At 41.8% G+C, this 26,191-nt stretch overlaps 1 protein-coding gene across 2 annotated transcripts; it reads right to left on the bottom strand.

Annotated features, from left to right (window-relative positions):
* Positions 1 to 6: 6 nt before the first annotated feature.
* Positions 7 to 26,191, bottom strand: VSIG1 (V-set and immunoglobulin domain containing 1). Of its 2 annotated transcripts, XM_064463344.1 has the most exons (7): positions 25,821 to 26,191; positions 22,305 to 22,465; positions 9,700 to 9,898; positions 7,302 to 7,457; positions 6,499 to 6,618; positions 5,339 to 5,465; positions 7 to 3,905 (listed from the first exon to the last, which is right to left on the bottom strand). In XM_064463344.1, the coding sequence occupies exons 1-7, from the start codon at positions 25,867 to 25,869 to the stop codon at positions 3,722 to 3,724; spliced, it is 996 nt and encodes a 331-aa protein (XP_064319414.1). In that variant the 5' UTR covers positions 25,870 to 26,191; the 3' UTR covers positions 7 to 3,721. The 2 variants fall into 2 exon arrangements, with proteins under 2 accessions (XP_064319414.1, XP_064319415.1); XM_064463345.1 differs by lacking the exons at positions 22,305 to 22,465; positions 25,821 to 26,191 and adding an exon at positions 15,857 to 16,040.

Genomic DNA, 26,191 nt, shown 5'->3' with positions numbered 1-26,191 from the left:
AAAACTTTATTAAACTTACATGTAACACAACCAATATTGTCTAAATAGCTTGAACGCTTGGGATGTGAACAACAAATCAGATGAAACCCTGCCATCCATTACACAGTATGGAAATAGGAGAGCTGCAAGGAAAGGTTGAAATGGAAGATGACAGTTTCTACACTTTGACTTGTAGGGATTAAGGTCATGCAGTTTATTTTGATAAGCAAGACAGAAGCTTACAACCAAACAAATACCTTCACCAGGTACTTTAAGTCTATCCTAGAAAGCAAAATGCAGGTTAAATTTCACTGCGGGTACCTATTGCGAGCAGGAGGGATAACTTGCCTGTACAGACCTTGCTTTTGAAGGAGGAACCTGACTGAGTAAATGCTGCTTATATATTGTGCAGGCACTGCTGAAAGCTTGAACTGAGACAAGCCGAAGTTAGAATTCTGTGTTCATGCTTGATCTTCATATAGCAAAATAAAAAAAACCCACAAAACACCAAACCCTGCCACAGCTCTGTAGATTTCTAAATCTATTTCCCTAGGAGGTGGTGGCTCAAATATTGGCTTAATATCTGGTTTCCATATTAATGATTCCTGCTCCCTCAGGAGAAGATAAATGGGCCGTGCAGCAAAGACTGTTGGAACATCTGGGGCAAATTCTGAAAAATGTTTCTGCATCCTGCATAGCTCTGCAGGGTTTTTGAGCTACACACCGTGGATCAATACCTAATTTGGCTTGTGCTTTGCCAGGAGCATCAGTGGAAAGCTAGGAACAGTGTCTCATCCTTTTTAATAAACTATTTTACGTGAGAGAAACTTCATAATGAGAACAAACAGCTGCCAGAAGGCTTACAAAAACATCCCAATATGTTAAGAAACTCCAAATAGACGTTATTTTCCTTACCTTCGTCCTAACCCTCAGCAATCTGTTTTGCTTCTTATTTTTGCTTTTTGGTTTGCTGGGGGTTTTTTTGTGTGTTTTTTTTTTTTAATACTATCTATTACACACTGGTGGTTAGAAGTATGAGAGGAATTATTAGTCTAGAACTTGTGTTCAATTTTTCTATTTATAGAAAAACATTAACATAACTCGAGCAATTTCTACTTTTTTAGCAAATGCAAGACCTGTGGTGTTCTAGGAAGATTGTATTAGCTATAGAAGGTAATTACAACTTCACCAGCATAAGCTCCTGTCTTACTGTAGCAAGCTATGTATAAGGAATTCATGCAGGGTAATTTGTGCGGGTGAGATTATAATTTTATAATCTTTCCGTAATGACCATATAATGTATTCCCCCTTCAATCACAATAGCGCTGTTGGAGAGATGTGAAAGTTGGAAAGCTGTTGCGGGAAGAAAAATGTAACTAAGACACATATACAGGCGATGACATTAGAACTAATATGACTACATCAGTGTTGTGAAGAGAGTTATTTATATTTCTCTAGGAAGGGCAAGAGTAAAAGAGTGCCTGGGAATGTCAGAGAATAATTTATTTAGAATTAATATCACTGTCAGCCAAGTCATGGACCAATAATTGATTTGAATTACCTCATTAGGCAACACTTTTGGTAAGAAATGGCACCTAAACAGGAGTAGGTAGTACTTGCTCTTCTCTTGCTGTTACTGAGTATGCTTAATGTCGTAGTTCTGCATGCTCACAAAACTTTGGGTGTGAGTATTGGAAATTTTCAGTAAGCTTCTAAACCTATACTGAAGGTTGTGAGTTTGCGGGTTTTGCTTATCACAGTTGCCACAAGAGTCAGTAAGAGATGCCTGATTAAGAAGAGCCTTCCGTACAGGTCCTGACTTAAGCTTTACCCTGGATATTTTGGGGGGAGAAGAATGTGAGGATCCATTGGTAGAATATGGCAGTGTTGCTATGAGTAAGGCGTTGACCCTCACAGTCGATCGAGCACAAGCAATTTTTAGCTAAAACAATGTTAGAAGAACACTGTAAATGCTCTTTTACTCTGGAATGAGGCTAAGCATCAGGACACGTGTATCAAAGACAAATATTTGAAAGCCAGAAAACTGTATAGAAAGGGCAATGAACATAGTTATGCTTAATGATCAAAATGAAATCTTAATAGGACCTCATGCCTTACATCTTCTTTGAATGTTGCTGTATTTTTTTTCTCTTTTTTCTTTTTTCCCTTTTTTTTGGTCACTTTCTTGATAAACATAGCTGTAGGAAATGAACCTGAAAATTTTAGCACAGATCTATCCTTTTATCTATTTGAAAGATGACTGTTGCATACAACTAATGTTTACAGGCTAGGAACAGTCACCAAAGAATTTATGAACATTAGATCCTATAGAAGACTTAAGTGCCAAAAAGTTCCATGTCCCTGAGCCAGATACATTTTTCTGCAGTGCACGAGACTGAAACCAGTGTCTCCCTGTGTCAGTGAGTATCTGCCTCACGCAGTTCAGAAGGGAGCTGCTGAGGCTGTGTGTCTGTTTTCCCCTGAGCCCCGTGGTCCTTGAGCTCTTCTGAAAGTAGGTATCTTTGCCCTTTGGAAAAATGGAGTTTGCTTAACCTTAGAAACGAGGCCCAGAGAGAAGAGGTGTCTAGTGATTAGTGTGGATGGTCCAGTTCCCTTTCCTCCTTCCAAGAGAGTGCTCATAGCTCAGCTGTTGGCTCTTGTTGTGGATGCACTAGTTACCTTTCCTCTTGATGCTTTCACCTATAGAAAATAGCCGGTCACACTCGGCTAAAGAGACCAGAAGAAAAGTAGCACGAGTTTGTTGCTCAGTGGGTAGCGCCATTGCCTGGAAATAGATTTAAATCGTCTCAGGCAGAGGAAGCAAGCAAAACTAGCACGTTGTACAACAGACAGTATTCGCTTCTAAGTTTTGAAAGCAGCTGGATCTGCGTGTTGTGAGGAATCTGATACTCTGTGTGCCTGTTATAACAAGTCTTGCAAGGGATTTAGATTTCCAGCTCCTGCTGTCTGGAAACCAGCCAATGGATGTCTGAGCTGGGTACCTGAGTGCTAGTTCCATTAAACTGAAAACCAGAACTGCCGAAACACACAACTCTGGAATGCTGGCGCCTTGGGAACTTTAAAGCCAAGATGGTCACTGTTAACAAAATGTATTCCACGTCAGGCGGCAATAGGGTAAAAGTTCCCAGAATCTTTTTTTTAGCTTTAAGTGGAATTCAGACACACAAGATTTCATTGGTCCAGGTCTTAACATCTGCTTCTGCACTCTGAAGACATTGATGAAACTTCTTTTTACTTCTGACGTGCAAAATCAGATCCTTTACACACTGCAGTGTATTGGCCATGATGATTGTTCTTGGTGCACAGGAGACGCGAGGTTGGCCAACGCTGTTTCTGGAGAAGACTGCTGTGGTTCAGAACTGTATGGATACGTACTGCATTACTGATAGTTGACTGGAAAGCTCTTACTTTGTCAAATGCTTCAGCCCACTTCCTAATTAGTTTTGCAAAATAGGTTGGATAATTGTGGATGATAGTCTTTTTAAACTTGTATTTATGTATAATTATAACTAGTTAATAAATGAAATTTGGTTAACTTTAAAGGCCAAATTTTCTGCTATTCACCAAGTGCATGTGTAACATACCTTTTTCAACCTCCAGCCCAGTGGTTCACAATACGAATATGTGTTTAAGTTTTAGTTGGGCTTCTATATTAATTGAATGACAACAATTTTTCTGTATAGAGGGGTTCAAAGCTGACAAGGAAAACCATATTAAAACTCTAGGCTATTTCTTCTTTTTCCGCTTCTTGCTTCTCATTATTTTCAGGTGTTCCAGAGGCTGCTGTTTCATCAGCACTGGAGTATTCGTGTGTCGCATTGCTTGATGGAACTGTGGTCGCAGGAATGTTTTCTTCATTGGGTACCTGAACATACTCTGCATTGGGTTGTTTCTGAGCCATTTCTCTGCAGGAAGACAGGATGAGGATTGTGATTTCTCCTGTTGAAATCCCATTTACACTACAGACTTTCAAAAGAATGATTCTTCGTAGTTTTGTTGTCTAAAAAGTAACCCTCATATTGTTATGACTGACTGTTCCAAGAGCATGTGAAAAGGCTACAACATCACTGCTGCTAAGACAGAGTGACAGAGTGTTAGATAATAAGACTGATCTGCATCATTGGTTTAAATGATCCCATTGGAATAAAATGGATTTTAGTGTGTTTAAATGGTACACCAGGAAAGCAGAATGGGAAACTGAGTGCTGGCAAACAGTGTCTGAGAAGGGGTAGCAAAACACACTGCTTGCTGTAAGCTTTCTGAGAAATTACACACAGATCTGGTGTCCCATTCAGGTGCATAAAAAAAATAGAGCGAGGTCAGAAAAGAGCTATGAAAAGGCTGAAATCTAGAAAAACATTCTTAGTAACAGGTATGAATTCCATTTATCTTATCAAAACAGTAATAAACCAACTCCTGATATTTAAGCACTTTCACATGTAAAAAATATCAGATGCTAGTGGATTATTTCAATGTAGAAAGATTTATTAGGATCTGACCACAAAATTCTATGTTAATGCTACATCAATTGAAAGCAGAAATCAGGTGCATGAGTGACTGGCCACTGGTCTGGATTAGCAGAATTCCATACGGGAAGTCTTAGACCCGTGCTACAGGGAAGTGTCCAGATAGCGTAATGTTTTTTTCTGGCCTCAGCTGCATGCATTTATTTAGCATTTAACATGATGGGGCTAAATACAGTCTGTATAGAATATGAGATTATCCCTATTCTGAAGATTTGGCAATTTAAAGGAAAAACGAGCAAGCAAAGCACAGAGGAAAAGACATTTCCAGAGCAGGATCAAAGTTGGCATTCTGGGCTCCATTCTGGTGCCTGAACCTTGTGCCTCCTGCCATTTGAGATGCCTTAGAGTATCCCAAGCATCTGTCCTGTCATTTCAAATAGCACTTAAATGACCCCTCTCTGTTTAATTCGGTAATTTACAATCCCAGTAAATTTGCTGAGGCAACTCTTTCGCTGCTGTTTCTTTGTTTAATTTCCTCCACCTGCCATTAACACCACTAACTTTTAAATATTAAAAACCATTTTTCCAACTTGCCACTTTTAGTTTGTGTTTTTTAAAAAACATTTACTACCTTAGATACAGCTAAGTGGCAGCTCCCTGTAAACAGAAAAGAGGATAGCAGCAACTTCTGTTACAAGAGCAGCAGCTTAAAAGTTACACAAAAGCAAATATTCTTGGGAGTTTTTCTCAAAACCTGTATTATTTACCCTTCAAAAAATGTTTAGAGTAATTACATTTTACTTTAGTTCTGGATTATCATCAGTGCTTTACAGAAATAAGTGTCTTAAAATGAAGCAAACAGAAACTCTTACTGCATCTCGTTACTTGATGACTTCTTTTTCTTTGCCTTCTTGGTTAAGACCCAGACGATAACGCAGATGATAGCAGCTGCCAGAATTGCTCCAATTAATGCTCCAGCAACAATACCACCGTCTGAATCTGGAAAGAAAAAAGAGATTACTTGACTTTTTAAAAATTATTATTATAGCAAAATCCCAAGGAAATTTAGTGGAGGAGCCTTTAGCAGAAAGAAGGCGTTGAATTCAAAGAACTAAAAAGCTGACTGACAGCTGTATTTCCAGGAGGGAGGCTGAAGATTTGCTAGGAAAGAGATAACTCTGCTTTTGCGACCTTTGTGCCTCCTTTCTTGTTAGTTAGCTCCCTACCCCAGCAAACCCCGTGTTTATGCCTGGCTAAGGGACACAGCAGGCTATTAACATTGGCAGTAGTTTAAAACCTTTGCTCTTCAGTCCTTGCAAACAAATTCTGAAAGTCAGGTTGCCTTTATCTCTGAGATGCTCTCATCATTTGTGAGCCCTCAAACCCACCTATTTCCACTTCAGTAGAGCTTCTAGCTCTGACCCATGATTTTCATTTTATAGACAAGTGAGTAATTGAATGACTGTTTCGGGAACGTCTCTCATGGCTGGTTGTACAGCATATGCTCCGCTCTTGTTGAATGTTGCTGGTTAAGTGAAAAGTCTGCATGCAGATGTGGTTGACCACTGCTTGAGAACAGTCGGATAAAGTTGATCACTGCTTGAGGGCAGTCAGGGTAAGGTATTTTTCCATGACTGCACTATTTTTACTAGTGGTCACTTGTACAGTGCCCCAGTCCTTGTACTGCCACGTTTCAGTGATGGTTGTAAATTGTGGGGCAGGGGGACCTCAGTGGGACTGTTGGCTGGAAGAAATCGCTCTAAACTGCGTGTCTGTCGGTTCTCAGTAAAGGCTCTGCAGTCAGAGCCAGGTTCAGCTCCTGCTCCCAGTGGAAAATGAAGCTGGAGATGTTAAATGAGTTTCTAGGTCAGTGTAAATTCTGGGCATGCCTGGATGAAAACCCTGGAGCTCTCCAAAGCCCGTTCTGTTCTTACTTGAAAAAACCCTATGCTTTAAAGTCATTACAGCATTTTTCTGCAGACTATGCATGTCATGCATCAAATATGTGATTACTTTCATGCATTAAACTTACGTTTTGGAGTTAGGTCAAGCTCACAGGTGTTGTTCCCCAGGACGTTGCTGGCTACACACTGGTAATAACCTGTTTCAAAGGTGGTGAGATTGCCAATGTAAAGGATGCCGGTGGCTGGATCTGTGACAAACAGAGGGCAGGTACAGATTACCCTTTGTATACTGTAGAGGCAAACGATTTTCTTTAGTTGGTAATACTGAGAGCTATTAAGATATTATAATCAGGGTTCTCGGATTATTCATTCACTTGGCGTTTTTTATATTCCTTAAGTAAAAACCATTTACCTTCCTTGAAAATTGCTACAGTGGATTCTGCAGGAGTGTTACAGAACATGAGAAGTAGGCCCCGCTCTGCAAATCAGTCTGTCTGGTGTTTTACCCGCATTGATACTGTTGTTGGTGTAACTTCACAAATGAAAATGTAGCAGGTACTGAAGATTTTCAGGATGGAGGTCTTAGCACCTGAATGACAAATTGACTGAACTTACTCTAAGTTCACTCAAAATTCCGAGGGAAGGGAGATGTAAAGGCATAAATGTTTCTCCCATTTGAACAATTTAAAGTAATGGGGTAGACATGACTTAAACATGCCATACAATTTTTATTAAAACAGGTAGAAAAAATGTCCTGTGTTAGTGACAGCTCTCCGTCGATTTGAATAAGTAAAACTACAGTTTTGTGGCATTGACTGTCAGAAGAGGAGGATAAGTTTTAACTGCCCTATGCGATACACAGTGTTTGAAATGGCTGGTACTATGGAATTCCAGATCTTGAACACGGTACGGTAGTGCTGTAGTTACGTACTGTGTTGTTCAGTCACAGGCTTGAGGGTGTTCCCATCCACTTTGTACCAGTGGTAGGTAGGGAGAGGCAATCCTTCTTCACATTTGCATAAGAGGTAGATCAGATGACCTTTTTCAGGCGTTCCTTCGATTTTGCAGAAAGGTTTTGACGGTTTGACTGTAAAATAACAATGAGGAGAACAGACACCTCGTCAGTACATACCCAGGGCTGCAAGCATCCACCTCGGGTTCTGGTACTGTGCTGCTATAAATAACGAATTGAACCGAGCTGCAGATTTCCATCCGAGAGCAGAGTCTTGTTTATGGCTTGTTTATGACCAAAGGCTCTGCCATAAAGATTTGAGTAGTACTAAATACATGTACATGGCCTAGGATACATTTTTATTATCTTTTCTTCCATTTGCATACTAAATATTGTTATGGAGGTGTTGAGATTAAGACTATTGATTACTTTAATTATAGTGGGCAATCACTATTCGCTATACTCCATTCTGCCACGTAGCAGCATCATTTTCTTTAGGGAAACAGCAGAAGCTTTTCCACATAAAGGGAGAGGGTCAAGGCCTGATTCTTCAGTATATTGCAGTTGTGGAGGAGATAAATCAACTACGGTTCTGTTAAAAATACATCTGTTTTGATAGCATTTCCTTGCTTTGCACACAGGAGAAGATCCTGTCTTCATTTACAGCTATTATTTTTCATTTCCTACCTATAGATATGCTGTTGTGGTTCTTTAGATACCATCAGTGGAACTGTACCAGCAATGAACACGGCCCAATTTTCTGTGCATCGATGAACAACCTTTCTTGGTTTTCATGTGAAAAGTACAAACTCTTACTCAACTGCTCCAAGATTTACTATTTGTTTTGGGGAATTTTAGATGAGAATTAACAGTAGTACTTTGTTTTTTCAGGGATTGAGTTTACATGTGTCTTTTTCTTATCCCTGGCAGACAGGCAACTGAGGTTGGCATCATGTTCTCATATAACTTTGATTTGTCACTCTGACCAGGTATGAATTTTCAATTGTTGTGGTTCAGTCCCAGTCAGCAACTAAACACCACACATCTGCTCACTCACTCCCCCCACCCCTGTGAGATGGGGGAGAGAATCAGAAGACCAAAAGCAAAAGAAAAAAAAACTTGTGGGTTGAAATAAGAACAGAATAATAATTTAAATAAAATAATAATTATAAGAATTATTATTATAATTATAACAATAATGATAAAATAAAAAGGAAAAGGATAAAAGGGAAAAAAGCCAAAACACAAACGATATAACCACTCACCGCCCGCCGACTGATGTTGCCGGTCCCTGAGCCGCAGTTGCTGCCTGCCTCCCCTGGCCCACTCCTCCCAGTTAGCATACTGGGCGTGACGTTACATGATATGGAGTATCCCTTTGGCCAGTTTGAATCTGCTCTCTTAGCTGTGCCCCCTCCCCTCCCGGCTTCCTGTGCACCTGGCAGAGCGTGGGAAGCTGGAAAAGTCCTTGACTAGTACAAGCACTGCCCAGCAACAACTAAAACATCGGTGTGTTATCAACATTATTTTCATACTATGCCCAAAACACAGCACTGGGCCAGCTGCAGTGAAGAAAATTAACTCTATCCCAGTTAAAACCATGACATCAATATAAAAGCAATTATTAGATGGGGTTAGTACAAACTTTATCATTTAGGAAGTAAAATATCTCATTCCACTGCTTTCCATCCTTTCCGTCCTGCCTGTTCGTGGTAGAACTATTGCTTTCTTCCATCCAAAATAGACTCTGTACTACTTCCATCCAACACATACTAAGTTTGAGTTTCTGGGAATGGAGGAGAGCCAGAAGCCTTGGGCTGTACTGCTGCTTCTCCCTAGATTTACACAAGTCACCACGACCAATGTTAGGTAAAATTAGTAAAATTTTGGTCTTTGTTGGGGCTGGATTATCCTAAAAGTAATAGCTTCAGAGAGCAGTTGTCACTCCCAGCTAAAAGAGCCTGTTATTTTAATCAGAGTTAGTATCACTTTGTTTTCCAAAATGAAGAATGCAGTGCAGTTGGGTAATTCCTGCTACCTGCCTACATTAGGTAGCTTTTTTGAGAGCACAAAGTGAATCTGAAGGCCGCTCATGGGAGAATGAGATTTTACTGTAGGTCAAGCAAGGGTAGCTGTGGAGTGGTATCAGGTCTGCTTGGTCTGGAAGCTAGAGGGCACCCCAGGCTCTGCCTGCCTCCAAAGCCCTTGGAAAACCGCGCTGCGTCAATGCATCAGCGAGCCCTTCCTCTGCATCCTGGGCCTTGTTTATCACAGTTCTGTTATTCTCCCTGGTCCTCTGTATTTTCAGCCATGAATTCAGTGTTTCATAATAAGGGTAGAAAACTGCAGTACGGCAGCAGAGAGGAAAGGCACTTACCCAGCACACTGACAATCACAGATTTTTGACTCTGTCCAGCATCACCCTGTGGGCTGAAAACTTCACAGGTGTAGGAGCCAGTGTCTGAGGGCTGCATGTTGGAGATTGTTATCGATGCATTCCCTGGACCTGTTGCAGCTGTTATCCTGTTCTTAAACTCTCCATAGGAGTAAGACTGGCCTCCTGAATAGTAATAGATCTGTGATAAAGAATCAATTGTTAGCTTAACAACAAGAGGTCTTACTGCCGCTTTGTTTGGTACTCATAGTTGGAATAGAGTTGATTTCTGATTAAGCCAAGCAATGTCACCCCCTTTCTTGCCCCCCCCCCCCCCCCGAGAATGCAGAGGTGAAAACATGGTACATTTGAATATGTATTTTTAGTGGGTCTTAAAAGACAAGCTTTTCAGAAATGGGACTTTTTAATTGTGTAAATGGACAGTAGCTAGTTCTTTGCGGATACTCCAGTCACAGACATGCATTTGCAAAAACAAAGGTGAGACCATTGACCATCATATGACAACCCTGCGAAAAAAAGCCAAGTCATGCACAATGAATAGTGGTACTAATTGAAGTACTAATAATTTGTGATATTATTAATAGGCATCTCAGCAGAAGATTGTGACAAGAATGGGCCTGTCATCACGCAAAGTAGATGGCTGCAGAGCTTTCCAAATACAGAAGCTAGCAAACGGAGAACTGAAATGAATCCACAAGGCACCGGTCTCAGCAAACAAGGCACCTGATCTGTTGGCAGTAAGTTCGGAAGCAATAAAAAGGCGTACGAGAACACCAGCAGAATCATCACACATGCAGTTAAGAGCAACCATGCTGTTCTCTTTGTGTAATCAGGGTCAGAGGCAGTGTCATGGACTAGCTTGGTTTTTTGAGTTTACACCATAGGTGAAACCAAGATCTGAAAGAACAAAGCTGATGTGGAAAACTATGGAATGTTTATTGTTTTTCCCAGCTGTTATTGATAGCGTTGTGTAAAAGCGATAGTATTTGGGACGGGCAGTATATTCCCCAGTGTCCACATGCATGGACTCCGTTGTCCCAGCAAAGAGGACAGTTCCAGCATACTCAGTCATTTTTTTAAACTGGTGAGAGGTAACCATATAGAATGACAGGTCAGGACCCAAATAGATCTAACATTGTTCCTACTGACAGCAATCCAGAATCAGCAGTGTAAATGTATTTATTGAAGTTGGACTGACAGCATGTTTTTTAATGGGAATAGCTGGAAAATGCTGGTAGGAAAAAGCTTCACAGACTCCTGTGAAATGCCTTTCACACTTGACTAGTATCAAAATTTCCTTTTGGTCAAAGTTCCTTGCCTTTAGGGACACTGCAGATCCCCAGGCAAGAAGTATAATTTGCTTTACTTTGCAAATCAACTGATTGCATTTTGAATTAAGAATATTTATTCTTAATTCTATCTATCCACCCTCATACAGTGTTGACTGAAGTCTTTAAGCAATGTTATCTGAAAGCCTTTATTAGCTTAAGGCAAGCTACACCCCAAAACTGCCAGAGCACAGCTGGTTTATGCAATGATAAGGCTTTGAAATGAAGGTCAGAACCCCAGACTGCACAGCACCAGCAGCTCTGGTGCTGCAGCTTGGCCCCATCTCAAGTGCAATTTCACCTACTTTCCAGCCAGACTTTATCTTTCCCTGCCCCAGTATTACAAACACCAGGTACAATTGATGCAAAGCTACGTTACTGCATATTGCATTGCCAGCATGTGGAAAACTGGTGTTGCAGTGAGGAAGCGTAAGAGGTCCGGTGTTAGCACAGTGGCAGACTAGGTTAGAAAGTCTGCTGAACAGCTGGATAGACCCTCCAGTTTCCATTGTTTGCATGCAATGCCATCAGTTTTAAAACTGATTTCATGCTTTACAAATGTCTAGAGATGGAACTCTCTTGCAAAATTAGAGTCTGGATGCACAAGCTCGTATTTCCCAAGGAAGGAGAGTGTTCAAAATAGAGTGTTTGGTTTAAGCAAACCTCTCATCAGGAAACTGATCTACCTGTAATTACAAAAACACACTGGCCACACTTGTCTCATTTATCCGAGTATGAGCAACCACAGTGTGTTGTACACTGTTCCTTGCAATAGTGTGAAGTTACAAGAATGGTGACCTCTGACTTCAGGCTCCTCTTAAAGTGGCGTTCCTATATAGATCTCAGGAGGGATGGGCTGGATTTGCATCTCCTCTCGATCAATTGCATCGGTTTGAGTGGGGTGGTACAGAGCTTCCATCAGCTCTTCACACTAATGTGAAATTAAGTTGTACAATGACTTAAATGAAGTAACGCATGACTTGCAGCAGCATGAGAGGAGAGGCAGGCCTGTTATATCCGACTAAAAGGCCTGATTACTGAAAAAAGGGGCAAAATTCTACTCAGCCTACCTCAGAGCGATGTGGGGTTTATGTGAGAGTAAACAGCAGCAGAAGCTGCCCGCTGAGTGCTAGCTTAGCTACCGCACATGCTCCTGGGAAACAGGACTGGCACTACGAGCCTTAAATGCAGTCAGGGCAAGCCAGTAACCATTATGGAGATGCAAGCGCTGCTTGGTATATGTGATCTGAAGCCAAGGTGAATTATGTATCTAGGTCCTCGTACAATGCACTGAAAAATTAATCCCTTGTGTTCTCCCTCCCTGTCAGAATGCGTGCAGAGGAATAGGTTGTGCAGTGTTAAATCTGAGGCAAGTGTCAACACAGCAGAGAATATTTGTTCTCTTCATGGATTTAAACAGAATCTCTCTGGGTTGGGGTTTTTTTTTTTTCCAACTATGAACATAAAGGCAGTGGAACATCTTAAGGAAATGCGTTCTGCTCCTCTGCAGGCTCCTGCCTGTTCTTCTGCTCCTGGGTAACGCTTATCTCGCGAGCTCTGGAGTTTATTGCCTGAAGGAAGGTGGTAAACACCAAAAAGGCTGAGTAATGTTGTGATTAATTACTGAGTGTATATCTTGTCCCAGAGGCATGATTGGACTGTGTACACAGGAAATTTCATTTAAGAGGAACATGTTTCGGTTAATTGGCTGGGAATTCATAACCCATTTTAAATGGGCTCAAAACGGGCATTTTAAACCCTCATTCAAAGTGTTTGTACACTGTCCTTGAAAAGCTCGTGGTTGTGGCTTTCAGAAAGCTGAAATGAAAATCTTTGCAAAAATGTTTCTGTTCCTTTTCAAAAGTAAAAAACTTGTTTTCTGTTGAAGATAGAGAAGGCGCTTTATTTTTGGGCAACTGACAGCTAATGTTCCCTCCTACAGAGACACATCTCATTGACATTTCTTTCCATTTTACATAAAATGTCCCTAAAATGTCGGGATGGTAAAACTGTAAATTTAGTCAATGGTAGACTCTTCCTGGAAGCCTTTTTATTTGATGTGATAAATATATTTAAAGTGCATCATCTTGAATGTAAAAAATACGAACGAAATCTGCTGTGCTTCTCCTGAAAAAACAAGCTTTTTATGTCCTCAAGCAAATCATGAGCAGCTCTAGTGAAGTTGATGATTTACCAGTGTAAAAACAATATTGAGGATGCGGTAATGGTCGGTGCTTCTCATTACCAGCTAGTTTGCTCATGTGAGTTTTTATATAATGGTGCCTTTTCACATTTCATGGGAGCAGCTGCCTGGGATGACTAATCAAACAACTGACAGAAAACAGAGCGGAGATTATCACTCCTAAAAATGTTGTCTCTAATAACTTGACAATGTGAAAAAACAGTTTCTGCAAAACAGCTAAGTTGCCCAGAAAACGTCTCCCTGACCTTAGAAAGTATTGCAGTTTGGTTGGTTATTCAGCCTGTGGGCCAGGTGGTGCCTAAAGCCACTAATGTCAGCAGCCGTCCTTCTTGGCTTTCTAAGGCAGTGGTACAGTTACTCTACGTTTCCACAGCCACAGTTTCTGCTGCTACCAAGAAAAGGATTTGTGCTCACAGAGTTCCAAGGCAGCCGAGTCAATTATTCGTGTACCTGTTCGGGGGAGCTGGGTTACAAACAGAACAAGGAATTGGGAATGACCATACTCATTTGGAAGAAAATCTTGGTAATCTCAATGCACCCCAGATGCTGGAGACAAGATTATTTGTGTCCCCAATTCTGAAGGATCTGGTACATGAAATCACAGGTCCTTTTCCCCTTTAGCCTGACTTGTGGGAAGGGTGCTTCTCTTCTAGTGTGATCGTGAGGAAAGTATTCGCCTGCAGATGAAGCAGTTGGCAAAGCTGATGCTGAGTTGAGGATTTTCAAAGGCCGCCAGATGTTTGGCAGACAGTGAGCAACACACCTACAGGTTTTCTTTATACAGCTTCTATAGAAAGATCTTCTTCCTTAGAGGGTGGAGGTTGTGTGTGAAAAAGCAGGCAGTAAATTAGAAGAAACAAGCCTCCATCTGCTTCCTTTCTTCTTTGGGCAGGACAAATACATACTAGAACTTGCATAAATATGCGTCTTTCCAGTGTCTTTGGATGGACTCATTCATAATTACCAGGTCAATGTTGCTCTCACCCACCACCTCCCGGTGTCGTTGCATGCCATTGCTGTACATGCCTAGTACATCTGGATATCAAAATTGTAAGATGAGATGTACTTGAAGATGTGTTACAAAATGTCCTACTTGATCTCCACGGTTGTCTTAATCTCCTGACTGGGGGGCAGTTTCAGGACATGACTTCCTTTCCAGTACCTGTCTTCACTCCCCCAGCCCCTTCTCCCTTTCCCCCACCAGCAGATGCAAAGCTATAGCATCCTGTTCGATGGTGTTTCTCTAGGCTGATGTGTTCAGCATCTGATTCACAGTCTTTCCCTGGAGGGCTGTAAAGCTCAGGCGTTCAGAGGGCCCCGTCACTGGGTTTATCATTTTCTGTTCGACATTTTCTCAAGCTACTAGAAAAACAACCGTTAAAGTGTCTTTCCCACCGATTGATGCAAAGGAGGGTATTAGCAACTTTACTGGTTTGAGTTCATGATCTTCTTTTGAATTCTGAGTACAGACAGAATTTATAAAACAACAAGAAGGGAAAAAAGTGTTCATCACTCCCTTAAGCATCTTACCATCTAATTAGAGAACAAATGCCACACACTCAGAGTGTTAATTAAAGCCCAAGGCTCAGATTCTGAACTCGGCTAGCTAAGAAAGCAAACGCTCCTGTGTGCATTGGTTTCTTTGACGTGTGTCATGTGACTGAGTCTGGCCCCAAATGCCTTTTTTCATCCACAGCTTCTTTTCACACATTTGAGTCCAAACTCTGATCTGCCAGTCCTGCGTTACTGGGAGCTTTGCATGGGTAATTGAGGATGTTAATAATGACTAGAAGCATCTTGTCAGAATTGCGCATTGGTAGAAGAAGAAAGGGATGGAGTCAGAAGCCTTTAGAGGATTAATTGCTCAGCAGCTTTAACCGGTGCAGAATACTTTTGAGGAGCAGCTCTTTCATGTTCTCACAGTGTCATTCTTGTGGCTGAACTATTAGTGAATAATTTCTGCAGTGCGTCAAGCACGAACATGTTTCCTCAGTGCATTTGGTGTAACTGCTCTTCAGCAGTTATTGTTAGACCTCAATTGATATTGGGTTGTACCCTGTACTTCATGGTGAGACAGGAATCCCACTGCAGTCAGATAGTTTGGAATGGATTATGGCTGGGACGTTGAGCTGAGAGGAAGCCAGTTCAGCAGGCAGTTTAGTGCCCCTCTGTATCCATCGCATCTGAAAATGTTGCTATATTCAAGAAAGGAGATCCAGGATTTTTTTTTTTTTCTCTGTAAATATGTAGCCCCAAATTTGGACTCTCCAGACTTGCTCACATTCAGCCTAGAGGCTCCTGCTGTGTGGACATGCCCTTCAGATACCCTTTGGGTAGAATATTCCTGAAGGTGCTAGTTCAGCCACCTAGAATAGCTGTGGGAAAAAACAACAGCTACATGCAAAATAAGTTTGATAGAGGAAAATGCAGTAAAAAACAGGGTGAGTTAAAAATTCTGAGTGATGCATCTGATTCAGCTTATCTCAGTCATGTGCTGGTTTTAAGATTTTAATCCAGAACATGATTACAGGTCTCACAGTAGCATAAATCTAGTAGAAGCTATTTAGCTCCTTTTTTCCCTTAAGATTGTGGGTTTTTTTTTTCTTACCTTGTGTCTCCAGCTACATCTTCCCCGTGCATCTGTCACATACACCATCTTTTGACAATGACTGACTGACTTTTCATCCATACTCAGAATACCGCGACACGGGGAATGCTGTATTTGAGCAAAAATGTGCTGATCTGAGAGTTAAATGTGACTTTAAGTGATCCCCAAAATCAAAGAGCCTGTTCTCTACACAGCTCCCCATCAGTACTGTCAGTGCTGTTCACAAGGGCAGGGTGCCTCGTGGTCAGCGGATTTTGCAGATGTCTCAATCCCTTGTAAAAGCGAGATGCAATATGATCTTATTTCTAAGTTTTACCTAAAATTAGGAAAAGTAAGACTGAAGTCAAATGTTTGCTCCAAACACACCAGTTACAACCTGATCGTTCTCTGCTTGTCTCCGCTTTCCTTTGGGTTCTCACCATTGCCTGCTTCGGTGCATCAGTTTATCTTCTCTCTGCAGACTGTCACCCCAGCGCCACAGATAACCACAGGCAGTCCCCGGTAATCCCACTGACATCCAGGGAGTCCCTCTGACTGCACTGACATAACAACAGCGTCTCCATTCCTCTGCATTGGAGTTGTTGCCTCTGCTTTCTGTGAAGCTAGTCCTTTTAAGTGCCTGCTCAGTCACCTGTGTGCTAGATAAAACTCAAATTTTAAAAAATCACCTCTAGGCAAAAACAAATGATTATGTATCAGAGAGGCCCTTTCAGGAAATTTTCCTGTACTGCTCCAGGGGGTGCTTTGCACAGGCTCATCTTCGCACGTGGGCTCGAACGGACTGCTCTGCTCCCGAACCAGTGCCCCGTGCTGCGCTGACAGCTTCTGCAGCAATCTCAGTTGTCTGTGGCTGAAAGCGTGTGATGGGCTCTCAGGAACTACTCGTACTACATGGGGAGGAATTTGTTCTTTCAGTCGTTTGTATGGGAACCCCACAGTTACAGGGCTGGCTGGCTCCTGGCTCTCACGTGGTAGCCCAGTGCCCGTGCCCGTGCCGTGGCTTTGTGCGGGGCAGCAGAGTTGCGCTGGCATTGGGACTGCTGGTGATACGAATTCGGGGTTTCAGGGTGAAAGGAGCGGACCCAGTTGCGCTCGGATCACTCTTCTTGCATTTCTGTCCTTCCTTGGGCTCCGCCACCCTGTCCCCAGTTCCTGAACAACGTGACACAAGCCTGCTCACTCCTGTGAAGGTTTTGCAAAGTGGCTTCTCAGGCCTGCGAGGCTGGGTATAAGGACACGACTAGGCTTCTCGTAAGGGAGCAGTGCCCTCTTCCTCTTCTGTATGGTTTGCAGTAAGTGAAACCCTCCATGCCTCTATCCACTAAGTGATACTTTGTTGGCAGTACAGATATGAGAAAAACAGTGCTCTGGCAGGGTGAAAGCCAATATATAACATAAATGGATGATATTCTTGCTGTTACATGCTGCTAACACTCCTTCCCTCTCAACTGCACATCAGTAGTTTTACCAAAACAGTGTCAATGTCACTGTTGGCTGATATTTCAAGCTCACTTTTTAAAAGAGGATATTTTCATGAGAATTCTATCAATAATTCAGTTTCTTGTACAAGTAACAGTCATTCATGACCTTTACTCATCTAGTGAATTTAAAATTTCAATCAAGGTTTCTGGCCTGGGCGTACCTTGGGGAGCCACACAGTGTCTCTGATAATTTCACTTTAACTGTGGGTGGCCTGGGCTGGCGGCTCCAGGTGTGGCCCAGGTTAGGTTCAGGAGTTGTATTTAGCTTTGCAAGGCTGTAGCCTCACCTATGCAGAGTCAACAGCAGGCTTCAGGCTTTCAAACGTTGACTTAGGTGCTTTACACCGAGGCCAGCCGAGTGACTCGGAGCGTGAAATGAAGCACAGATGCTCCTCTTAGCAGGAGCTGAGACTTTACCGTAGGAACCAGGCCAGGCTGTGATGTACTGTTACCCTGGGTGAGCTCAATAAGTCATGTTCGCTTCAGTTTGTCTATATGTAAAATAGAGATAGTTCAGTATTGGAAAGCTCTCAAGATCTTCGGCTGGGAGATACTATTCAAAAACTAAATTTATCTTTAAAAAGACATGTTGCTAAGGGGTAAATGGCAGGAAAAAAAAGATAAAAATACATACGGCATCCTATTTTCCATGAGCTGATATTTACATTGTTTATTTGAAATGAGGTGAATTACTTCCACTGGAGAAACTTCTCAGGAAAAGAGCAGAGTTAGGCTCCAATTAGTAAAAAGATCTGTATTCGCACACTATATATAGCTGCACTGTCTTCAAAACAGCACTGCGAACACCTGCCATTCCGCTGTTTGCTGCCTCCCTTTTCATCATACTGTCTGTGAACAGCCTGTTTGTGGTATTTCATCCTCTCCGGTGTAACTGCCGTGACTTTTAACTGCCGAGCACCTGTGCCAGCACTGTGTAAGGAGGGCAGTGCGGAAGGGGGTATGAAAGCACCAGAACAAACAGCAAAAGACACCAGCCAGCTTCACAAAGCCAGTGCTGGGAGGCAGATCTGCATCAGGTCTGAGAACTAATGAACAGCACTGCCTCACCTTGAAGGAAGGTAAAACCTGGCGCTGAATATTCTGGGGCATTACATTAATGCTGGCTCTAGTCCTGATCCTGATCTTACTGATTTCACTCCAGGCAGGACTGTACCTGAGCCTGTGCATCTCAAAGCACTGCAAAAGCTATAAGTGGCAGTGTAAAATACTGACATTCACGTTCATTAACGCTTCAATCCAAAGGCATCTTAATGACACAAATTTGCCTTAATTAATTCTAATGTTCTACAGTTTGCTCTATTATTTGTTGGCACTGTAGAGAGAAAGGGCCATATTCTCAATTATGTAAATAAACATTATTTCTTAAAATCAAGATTCCTCCCCCCCCGCCCCCCCCCCCCATGTTTCTTATGGAGAACATCTCTCTGCTAAATCTTATTATTATGAATATACTACCCATGTGAATAACATGGTCATCAAGACACCTAGCATTTAGTAAGATGTCAGGAATATTTAAAATTGTAGCAGGTGGGATAAGAAGACATGTTTTCTGTAATTTTTCTGAAAAATTGTAAGATTCCTGTCTTCAAATTATATGGCAGAAATTTTCAACTTTAAAAAATGGAATTTGAAGATGTTATCTATTTAGTTGCTGAAAAAAATGGCAAATTTTGAATGGAGCCAGAATTTTCAACAAACATTTTCAGGGAAAATATATGCTATTCATAAGGAAGTGTTTGTTTATTCCTGACATTTTAGAAGAATCTAAATATCTCATAAAACGAAATAATTTTATCCCACTTAAAATGCAAGCTATGGTTCTGGTATTCAGTAAGCTATAGTGCCAGTCTTCAATTCAGTTGGGTTTGTGATCTTACCAGCTTATTAAATATATTTTTGACTTGCATTTTAGTATTCTTTAATCTAAACCAAATGATCAATGAAAGCCAAAGCTGGCAATCTCCTCCACGGCCATGTGTATATTTCCTGCTTGGAACAAAATGTGAAACTTCACTTCAGCTACGTGCCAAGCAACCAGGGCAAAGCCAGGGTTGTAGAAAGAGAGGCTATTTTTTGTTTAAACTTGTAGGAAAAAAACATGCATGCTTTCAGGCGCTCAGTCCTTCCTGAAACTCAGAAAAGTCACCAGCCTGAAATAGAAACAGCAACCTTGCATTGCTGTGGGTTCAGCGGGAGGTTGAAAATCGAATGTCGTGTTCAGCTGTGATGTGTAATTTCTTAAACCGTATTTTCCACAAGCACTCACAGTCCTTTCTTCCCAGTGTTTGCATTAACGTGATTAATATTACTGTGAACAGGCTCAAAATGGTAAGGGATTGCCATGCTGCGGTAAAAGGCTACAGGGTCAGGTAACGCAGGACTGAACGGGTTGCTAAAAGCATTTTGGAAAGAGTCGTGCCCCAGTCCTGCGGCTCTTCACACACATGCCCTCTCCTGGCACACCAGCAGGCTCCGAGGAGCGAGGGGGATCCTCCAAGCCTCGCTGAGCGTGCGAGCCAAGGATAACTGGCGCTGCAGCAAAAGGACATTTCACCCCGGTGTTCAAGGAGAATGGGATTAGTCACTAACCTGTGGCCTTTCCAGACTGAATGGACTTTATTTAGTGAAAACACAAATCATCCATTACAAACTCATGTGTGTTGTGGTGTGAAAGTGAATTTACCGTGAAATTAGTTTCAGACAGGGAGAAAACCAGATGCAATTTTTCCCAGTAGCGTTTCTTACAGGCCTTACAGGCATGGCTTTCCCGTTGCCTGCACTGGGAGCTGCAGAAGCCAGGAGTGAGTGCTGAAGGGATTGATCCGTAAGGTTTCCTTGACATTTGCTAGCCTCACATCAGTTAGCTCCTGTTGAGCATATTCTGAACCACCCACACTACTTCATGTTTATAATCCTCAGGGAGTATTTTCTTATCATTGGTCACAGTTCACAAATGGTTTTCCCCTCCTGGATCTCTTGAAAATGTCTGATTGTCTCTCTAAAACACTTGTAACTACAATCTGCTTATTTCTCTTGGTTGTGACCAGGAAATGTATTGCATATATTGTCTTGCAATATGGAAAATTTGACGCAAGTGAAACAGAGACTCTAACCAAATCTGGAGAGGTAGGTTTGATCCTACCTCAGTGCTGTACTTCCCACCTGAACAAGTGATTCGAATTTATGATATAATGTACTGGATCAAAATTATAATATATTGTACTATATACAACTTAGGAAACCTGCAGCTACCACCCTTTTGTGAACGATTCTTCATTTAATAAAGTAGTTTTGACTTGAAAAAAAACCAAATGATGAGTAACAACTCTTCCTACCATGAGTCAGGCAAGGTGTTGGTCTGGCATTCAGATGGAGTCAGAGTTCGGGATGGGCCCAGTGTTTGTTCGTAGCACTGATACAGCGCTTATCTGTGGCTGTGATGTACCGCGGGGGAGTGAGCAGTTCTGTCTTACATTAAATTGCTCTTTCTTACATAGTGGCTATTGCTGTTCAATGCCAGATGTGTGACATACTGTACATTCTGCAAATTACAGTATAATTCTGCTATAGTTGATAAACCAAATAGAAGGTATCCCCCAAAATAATATTATTAGGAAACTGGTGAACATGATAAGAATATCATCAGTGGACTGTGCCAGTCTTCGAAGTCAAATCTCTTTACATCAACTCCCAGGTGTAACATCAGGCAGGAGGATTGAACTTTTGGAATAAAAATTTTAGCAACAGAATAAAAACAATGGGAAAGAAAAGGGACTGGTTGTCTAACAGGCACAAGCCCAACACCAGGGCATGGGGAAAAACCACAGTCATCTTTAAGGATGCAGTAACACTTCTAATCAGCATTTCTTCTTATCAAGTAAGGTGTCGCTGATTGCTCAGCCCCTGTCAGGACTGAGCTGATGGGAACTCACACCTTGCATGTTATGCTGGCAGTGAGAGTCATGGACTGTTTTCCCCACCAAGACATAATAGCTCTTGAAGTCTGGGCAGCAGTGTGAGTACATATAGGAAGTTACACGTCCCATCCCTGACTCCTTCCAGGCACACCAGGCTGCTCTGCAAGGCCTTTACAGCCACACGAGAGGCTCGGGCAGTTGTTACAGCACAAAGCTGTCTAGGACTTGGTGTCCTTCACAGTCCCAATGCTGTCTTGGTGCTGATACTCCAGCCTACCACTCGGTCTTGTTATACCCCCAGGGGAGATGCTGTTTGGCTCTGCTGCCTCTCGGGGTCTCTGGAAGGGCAGGGAGCATTTGCCTTTGATTTGTAATTGTTCTGCTACCACAAAGACACCCGTGGGATGCTGTGAAATACCAACGCAAGCTCGCTGTGGCCAATTTCCTGCTATGAAAAATTTCTAGAGTCCTGCCAAAATACTGCTCACTTTGCGCCAGTAGCCTGTTGTTGCGCACCACTCCTCTTACGGAGCCGCCTAATAGCAACGATAGCAGCTGAGTCAGGGAGCTCTCGTTTGACCCTTAAATGGGGGACACATTGTCATCGGCAAGGGTGTCTCTCCAGGAAAGCAGCCTTCACAATGGCAGGAAATATCTGCCAGACAAGAGAAAAGGGAGCTGGTCCAGGGGCTGGAGTGCTTGTGTGATTTTTGGACACCTGGTCTTTGCTCCGTTTCAGGCTTCCTCTGTGACTTGGAGTAAGTCATTTGAGCATTTGAGTTTAGGAAGTTCTCATAAGTTCCTAAAGGAGTTCAGGCATGCCAGTAAGAATTAGGAGCCTAAGTAACTTTGTGTATCTGCCCTTAAATTTCATTGCACCCAAGTCCCTTGTCTATAGGATGGGAACACCAACGTTACCTGCCTCCCTGGTCTGTAGTGAGGATAACACTATCAAACGTAACAAGATTCTTTGAGAACTTAAGGATACCTTAAATACAACCTCATATTAATAATAAATAAATATCTTACGGTATGCAGCTGGCTCTCTTTGGCACTGTAAAAGCTCCACTGAATAAAGAAGTTTCCCAGTGGTCCAGAACTCGTGTATGTACAGAGGAGGGTTGCGTTTCCACCTGTAGTGACATTCACTGTCTTCTCAGGGACGGTCACCACAACACTGCTGACATGGCCTGTGGGCAGTAAGCGTGGTGAGGAGAGATCAGCCGGGGTGGACCCTGGGAACTGTGCGCCAGTGCCTCGCTCCCTGCGTTATCGGAGAAACCTGCAGGACGTGTCTAGTCATTCTGATTTTCAGTACAGTTTCCCTTGGGCTTTGTGTGGAAATTTTAGTGATAACAAGCTGGGAGTGGGCAAAAGCTAACAAGCAAATAAATCCCCCAGAATACCTGTGCCCTTAAAACAAATAATATTCTGAAAAAACAGAGTTTCTAAAAACGTACTTGTTCTGACTTGCAGAGACTTCTCACTAAGAGCCTGTGGCTAAACCGAACGTTTCTCCTGCACTGCAGTGCTCCCCTGCACCTCACACTCTTATTCACAGCTGTCTCTAGCCCTCTTTTACACCCTTCTTGCCCTCTTTTTTTTGCAGTTATTCCTTTAGATATCTGACCTTCTTTACCATGGACCACCATCTCTTACAGTGTTGTCTCTTCTTACATTTTTAAGTTCTGACTCGGACTCGGTGCACTGTTGGGTTCCCCAGGCAGGAGCCCAGCAGCCTTCCTCTGCTTTTCTTCTGCTAATTACTTTGCTTTTATTTGGGTTTCTTAGGGCTTACACACAGAAGCTGTTCTTTCCCAATGCTGTTACATTGGAAACATCAAACTAAGGTTTTTTGGAACTGCTTTTATTATGTGGGCTATGAGAAATTCTATGATAACTTGATCAACCCTTTCTGTTGTGCTCAAAGTAGGAAGGGAGCAAACATAACTTGTGAGCCCTTTCCCATAATGTTCCGATCAGTGTTGGCTACACAGCCATATTAATGAAAGGAATCGAGCACCATCTGAACAGTATTTAGCTGTCTCCATCCTCCATATAAGTTACTAGCAATGGTGACATAGAGCAACAAAGCTAGAGCTGTCAGAAAATTAAGTCTGAATTTCAGGTTTTTGCTAGATCACAGAGTCCAGTTTTAAAGCTACTGTCCAAAGATTCTGAAGGAGAATATATTTCTTTTGAATGTGATGGAAAACATAAGTCTTTCGGAGCTTTCTATGCAAAACAGGCAAGGTGAGAACTTCATGTTACAATAATAGTTATTTTCACGTGGGCTTGTTGCACGTATGAATGATAGAGGCAAAACATACAAAATATTGTTCTCAAATATCTGTGCACCTTATGTGTGGGTGCCATTCTTGAGAGTTTAAGCAGAACCACCAGTAATACCAAAAGAGTATTTTGCTCAAATTATTATCCCTATGAGAGAAAATATTGCTTTAAAAAAGAAATATATTTTGACATTTTTAACTACATAAATATTGCAAATTCATCAGTTGCTACAATATGCAAACCTATCTGAACCTAGAGTGTGAACTCTTTGGGGTCTGTTTTCCGTGTTCGATGGCTTCAGTAGTAAAAGCTCACTGCAAGGAAGAAGAGAGTAGTCTGCTTTCCATGGTGGTGGTGGAAAGGATGAGAACTAGCGGGTTTAAACTACAGCGAGATTTACATTATATGTGAAGACAGTCTCACAGGAATGGCTGGAGACTGACCTAAACGTGTCATACCTGCCTTAGGGAAAGAGGGGGTCCCAGCACTGTCTGCAAGTGCTCCTTGTCCTGTGAGTTCATAGTAGCCTAATCCTTACTAAGATCTAATATAAAAGGCATGTAATATTATTTCAGATGTCTCAGTTTACTGTTCTCAGCTTTAAGAATTAGAGTTGGCCAGAGGATGATAGTTTCTTTCCACAATAATACTTCCAGGTTTACATGTATTTATTTTCTGCACTTTGCTGGTCTATCTGCAGAATGTCATTCTACTAAAAACATCCATTTTCCAGTCATCTGCTCCATGTATTTCCCTTATCATTCTCTGGTTTTGGAGTCAGGAGTGCCACAGAGCCTGGCTGTTACAAGCTTTTCCGGAAGAAATTAATTTTAGCAGAAATGACTCCACAAAGCATCCTAGTTTCCATCAGGCTGTATATTTTGAAGAAATACATGTAGTTGAAATAGGCTTCACTGCAGTAAAAACACAAAGCCAAAACCTGTCAAACTTCCATTGTCCAACAAGGTCATGTAAAGCCATCACTAACTGTAAGGTGGAGCTTTTGACGGAAAAGGGAGCAAACTGGACCCGCGGAGCCTGTTCCCTTGTCATCGAAGTTAATGGGAGTTTTACTTTGCATTCACTGCTTACGGTTGCAAATTCATAATCCCATTTCATACATACAGGCCTTTTGGTTTCAGTGAAAAAAAGTGCATGAGTAAGAAGTAACTCAGTGAAAAAAGCTAACGTGAACAGGACCATAACTTGTAAAAATAGCTGAACCATGTCTTTTACTCATCAATATTACAGTAAGACTGCTTCCTTGCCACAGAGGAAGTCGTTGCAGTTAATTGGGAATCACCCACTTTCACTGAAGTCCCATGCAGTTTTTAACTCTCGCGAAGTAAATCCAAGTTTGCCGATCCTTTCCTAGCCACTGCAGAATCCCCCATCAGTGGGGACCATCAGTATGGACACACTGCTAGTCTTAAATCCTGAACTTTAGAATTAGAGGACGTTGTTTTGAAAAGTGTTGGTACTAACGCTGAATTACTTTTCATTTCTAAGGCAAAAATCTGTGGGGTTTGTGTGTGTGTAAGCGATAACATTGAAACGCCAGGAGCGACTGTTTATAATATTTTTCTGGCACCCAAACATGTAATTCCATCTTGAAAAGAAAACATGGAAACTAACTTCCGTTTTCTTTAGTGGATACAGAGGCTGTTCATCTCCATGGAACATTAGACTTAACATGTCTGCTTCTGTATATATTAAAAATAAAGATTAGCACAATGAAATGTCCTTGAAACACAAATAATATATAATCTTTAATATACTATATAGTTCCTAGATTCCACAAAGTATTATGTCCTCACTTAACTTCAGGGAAATCCAAAGGATTTATTGCATGCTTAAAGTTAAGCATCCCCAAATTTTTTTTGGTGGGGGTGGGACCAAGGCAGCATTTCCCAGGTCTATTATCAAGGGGACACAAAAGCCAAATGTGAGAAAACCTAGCCTTGAGACACCTGAAAGACCCTAACGCTGTATGAGAGAGCTTGTTCCCTCTTCCTGGCTTTAGAGCAAAGCATTTACCAAAGCTAAAATTCTGTTCTTGAGCAAAAAACCCTTACCAGTCAGTGGCAGCTTGCTGATTTCCACAAAAATGGCATAGCATTAAAGCCATGATTTTCATTCCATCCTGAAATAAATCTTGAACATCCTCCTAGTTTGCCAGTCAGGTTCACCTGCTCTCTTATTTCAACAAGTTCCTTTATTCCAATGCTATTTCGGTCAGTTTGTTATTCTTACCTGTAAGGACGGCTAGAATTGGAAATATCTCCAGCATCGTTGCAAACATCTTCTTGACGCTGGGAGAGAACCGAGACCAGATGCTGCTTCTGACTTCGACTAAAACTCAACTGGTTTTTTTTTAAGTGGCTTTTTGTTTTCCTTATCAGCTGTGTATCAACATGTCAATAAGCTTTTTCATTTTCCTTCTTTATCACGTGTGCCTTTCTCTGACTAGTGGTGTGACTGTTCAGTTGAAACCATTTTGTGGGGTTTGAGCAACTGAAGGTTTTGTTAATAATAAACCTTTGAATCAGAGAAGCCCAGATTCTCCCACTTTTGCCAGGGCTCACCAGTATTTACCTACATAAGTACTTGCACTGAGTAAAAGA

The sequence above is a fragment of the Phalacrocorax carbo genome, chromosome 11 (assembly GCF_963921805.1).
Source record: "Phalacrocorax carbo chromosome 11, bPhaCar2.1, whole genome shotgun sequence".
NCBI lineage: Eukaryota > Metazoa > Chordata > Aves > Suliformes > Phalacrocoracidae > Phalacrocorax > Phalacrocorax carbo.
This window is presented reverse-complemented; position numbering and strand designations above follow the sequence as displayed.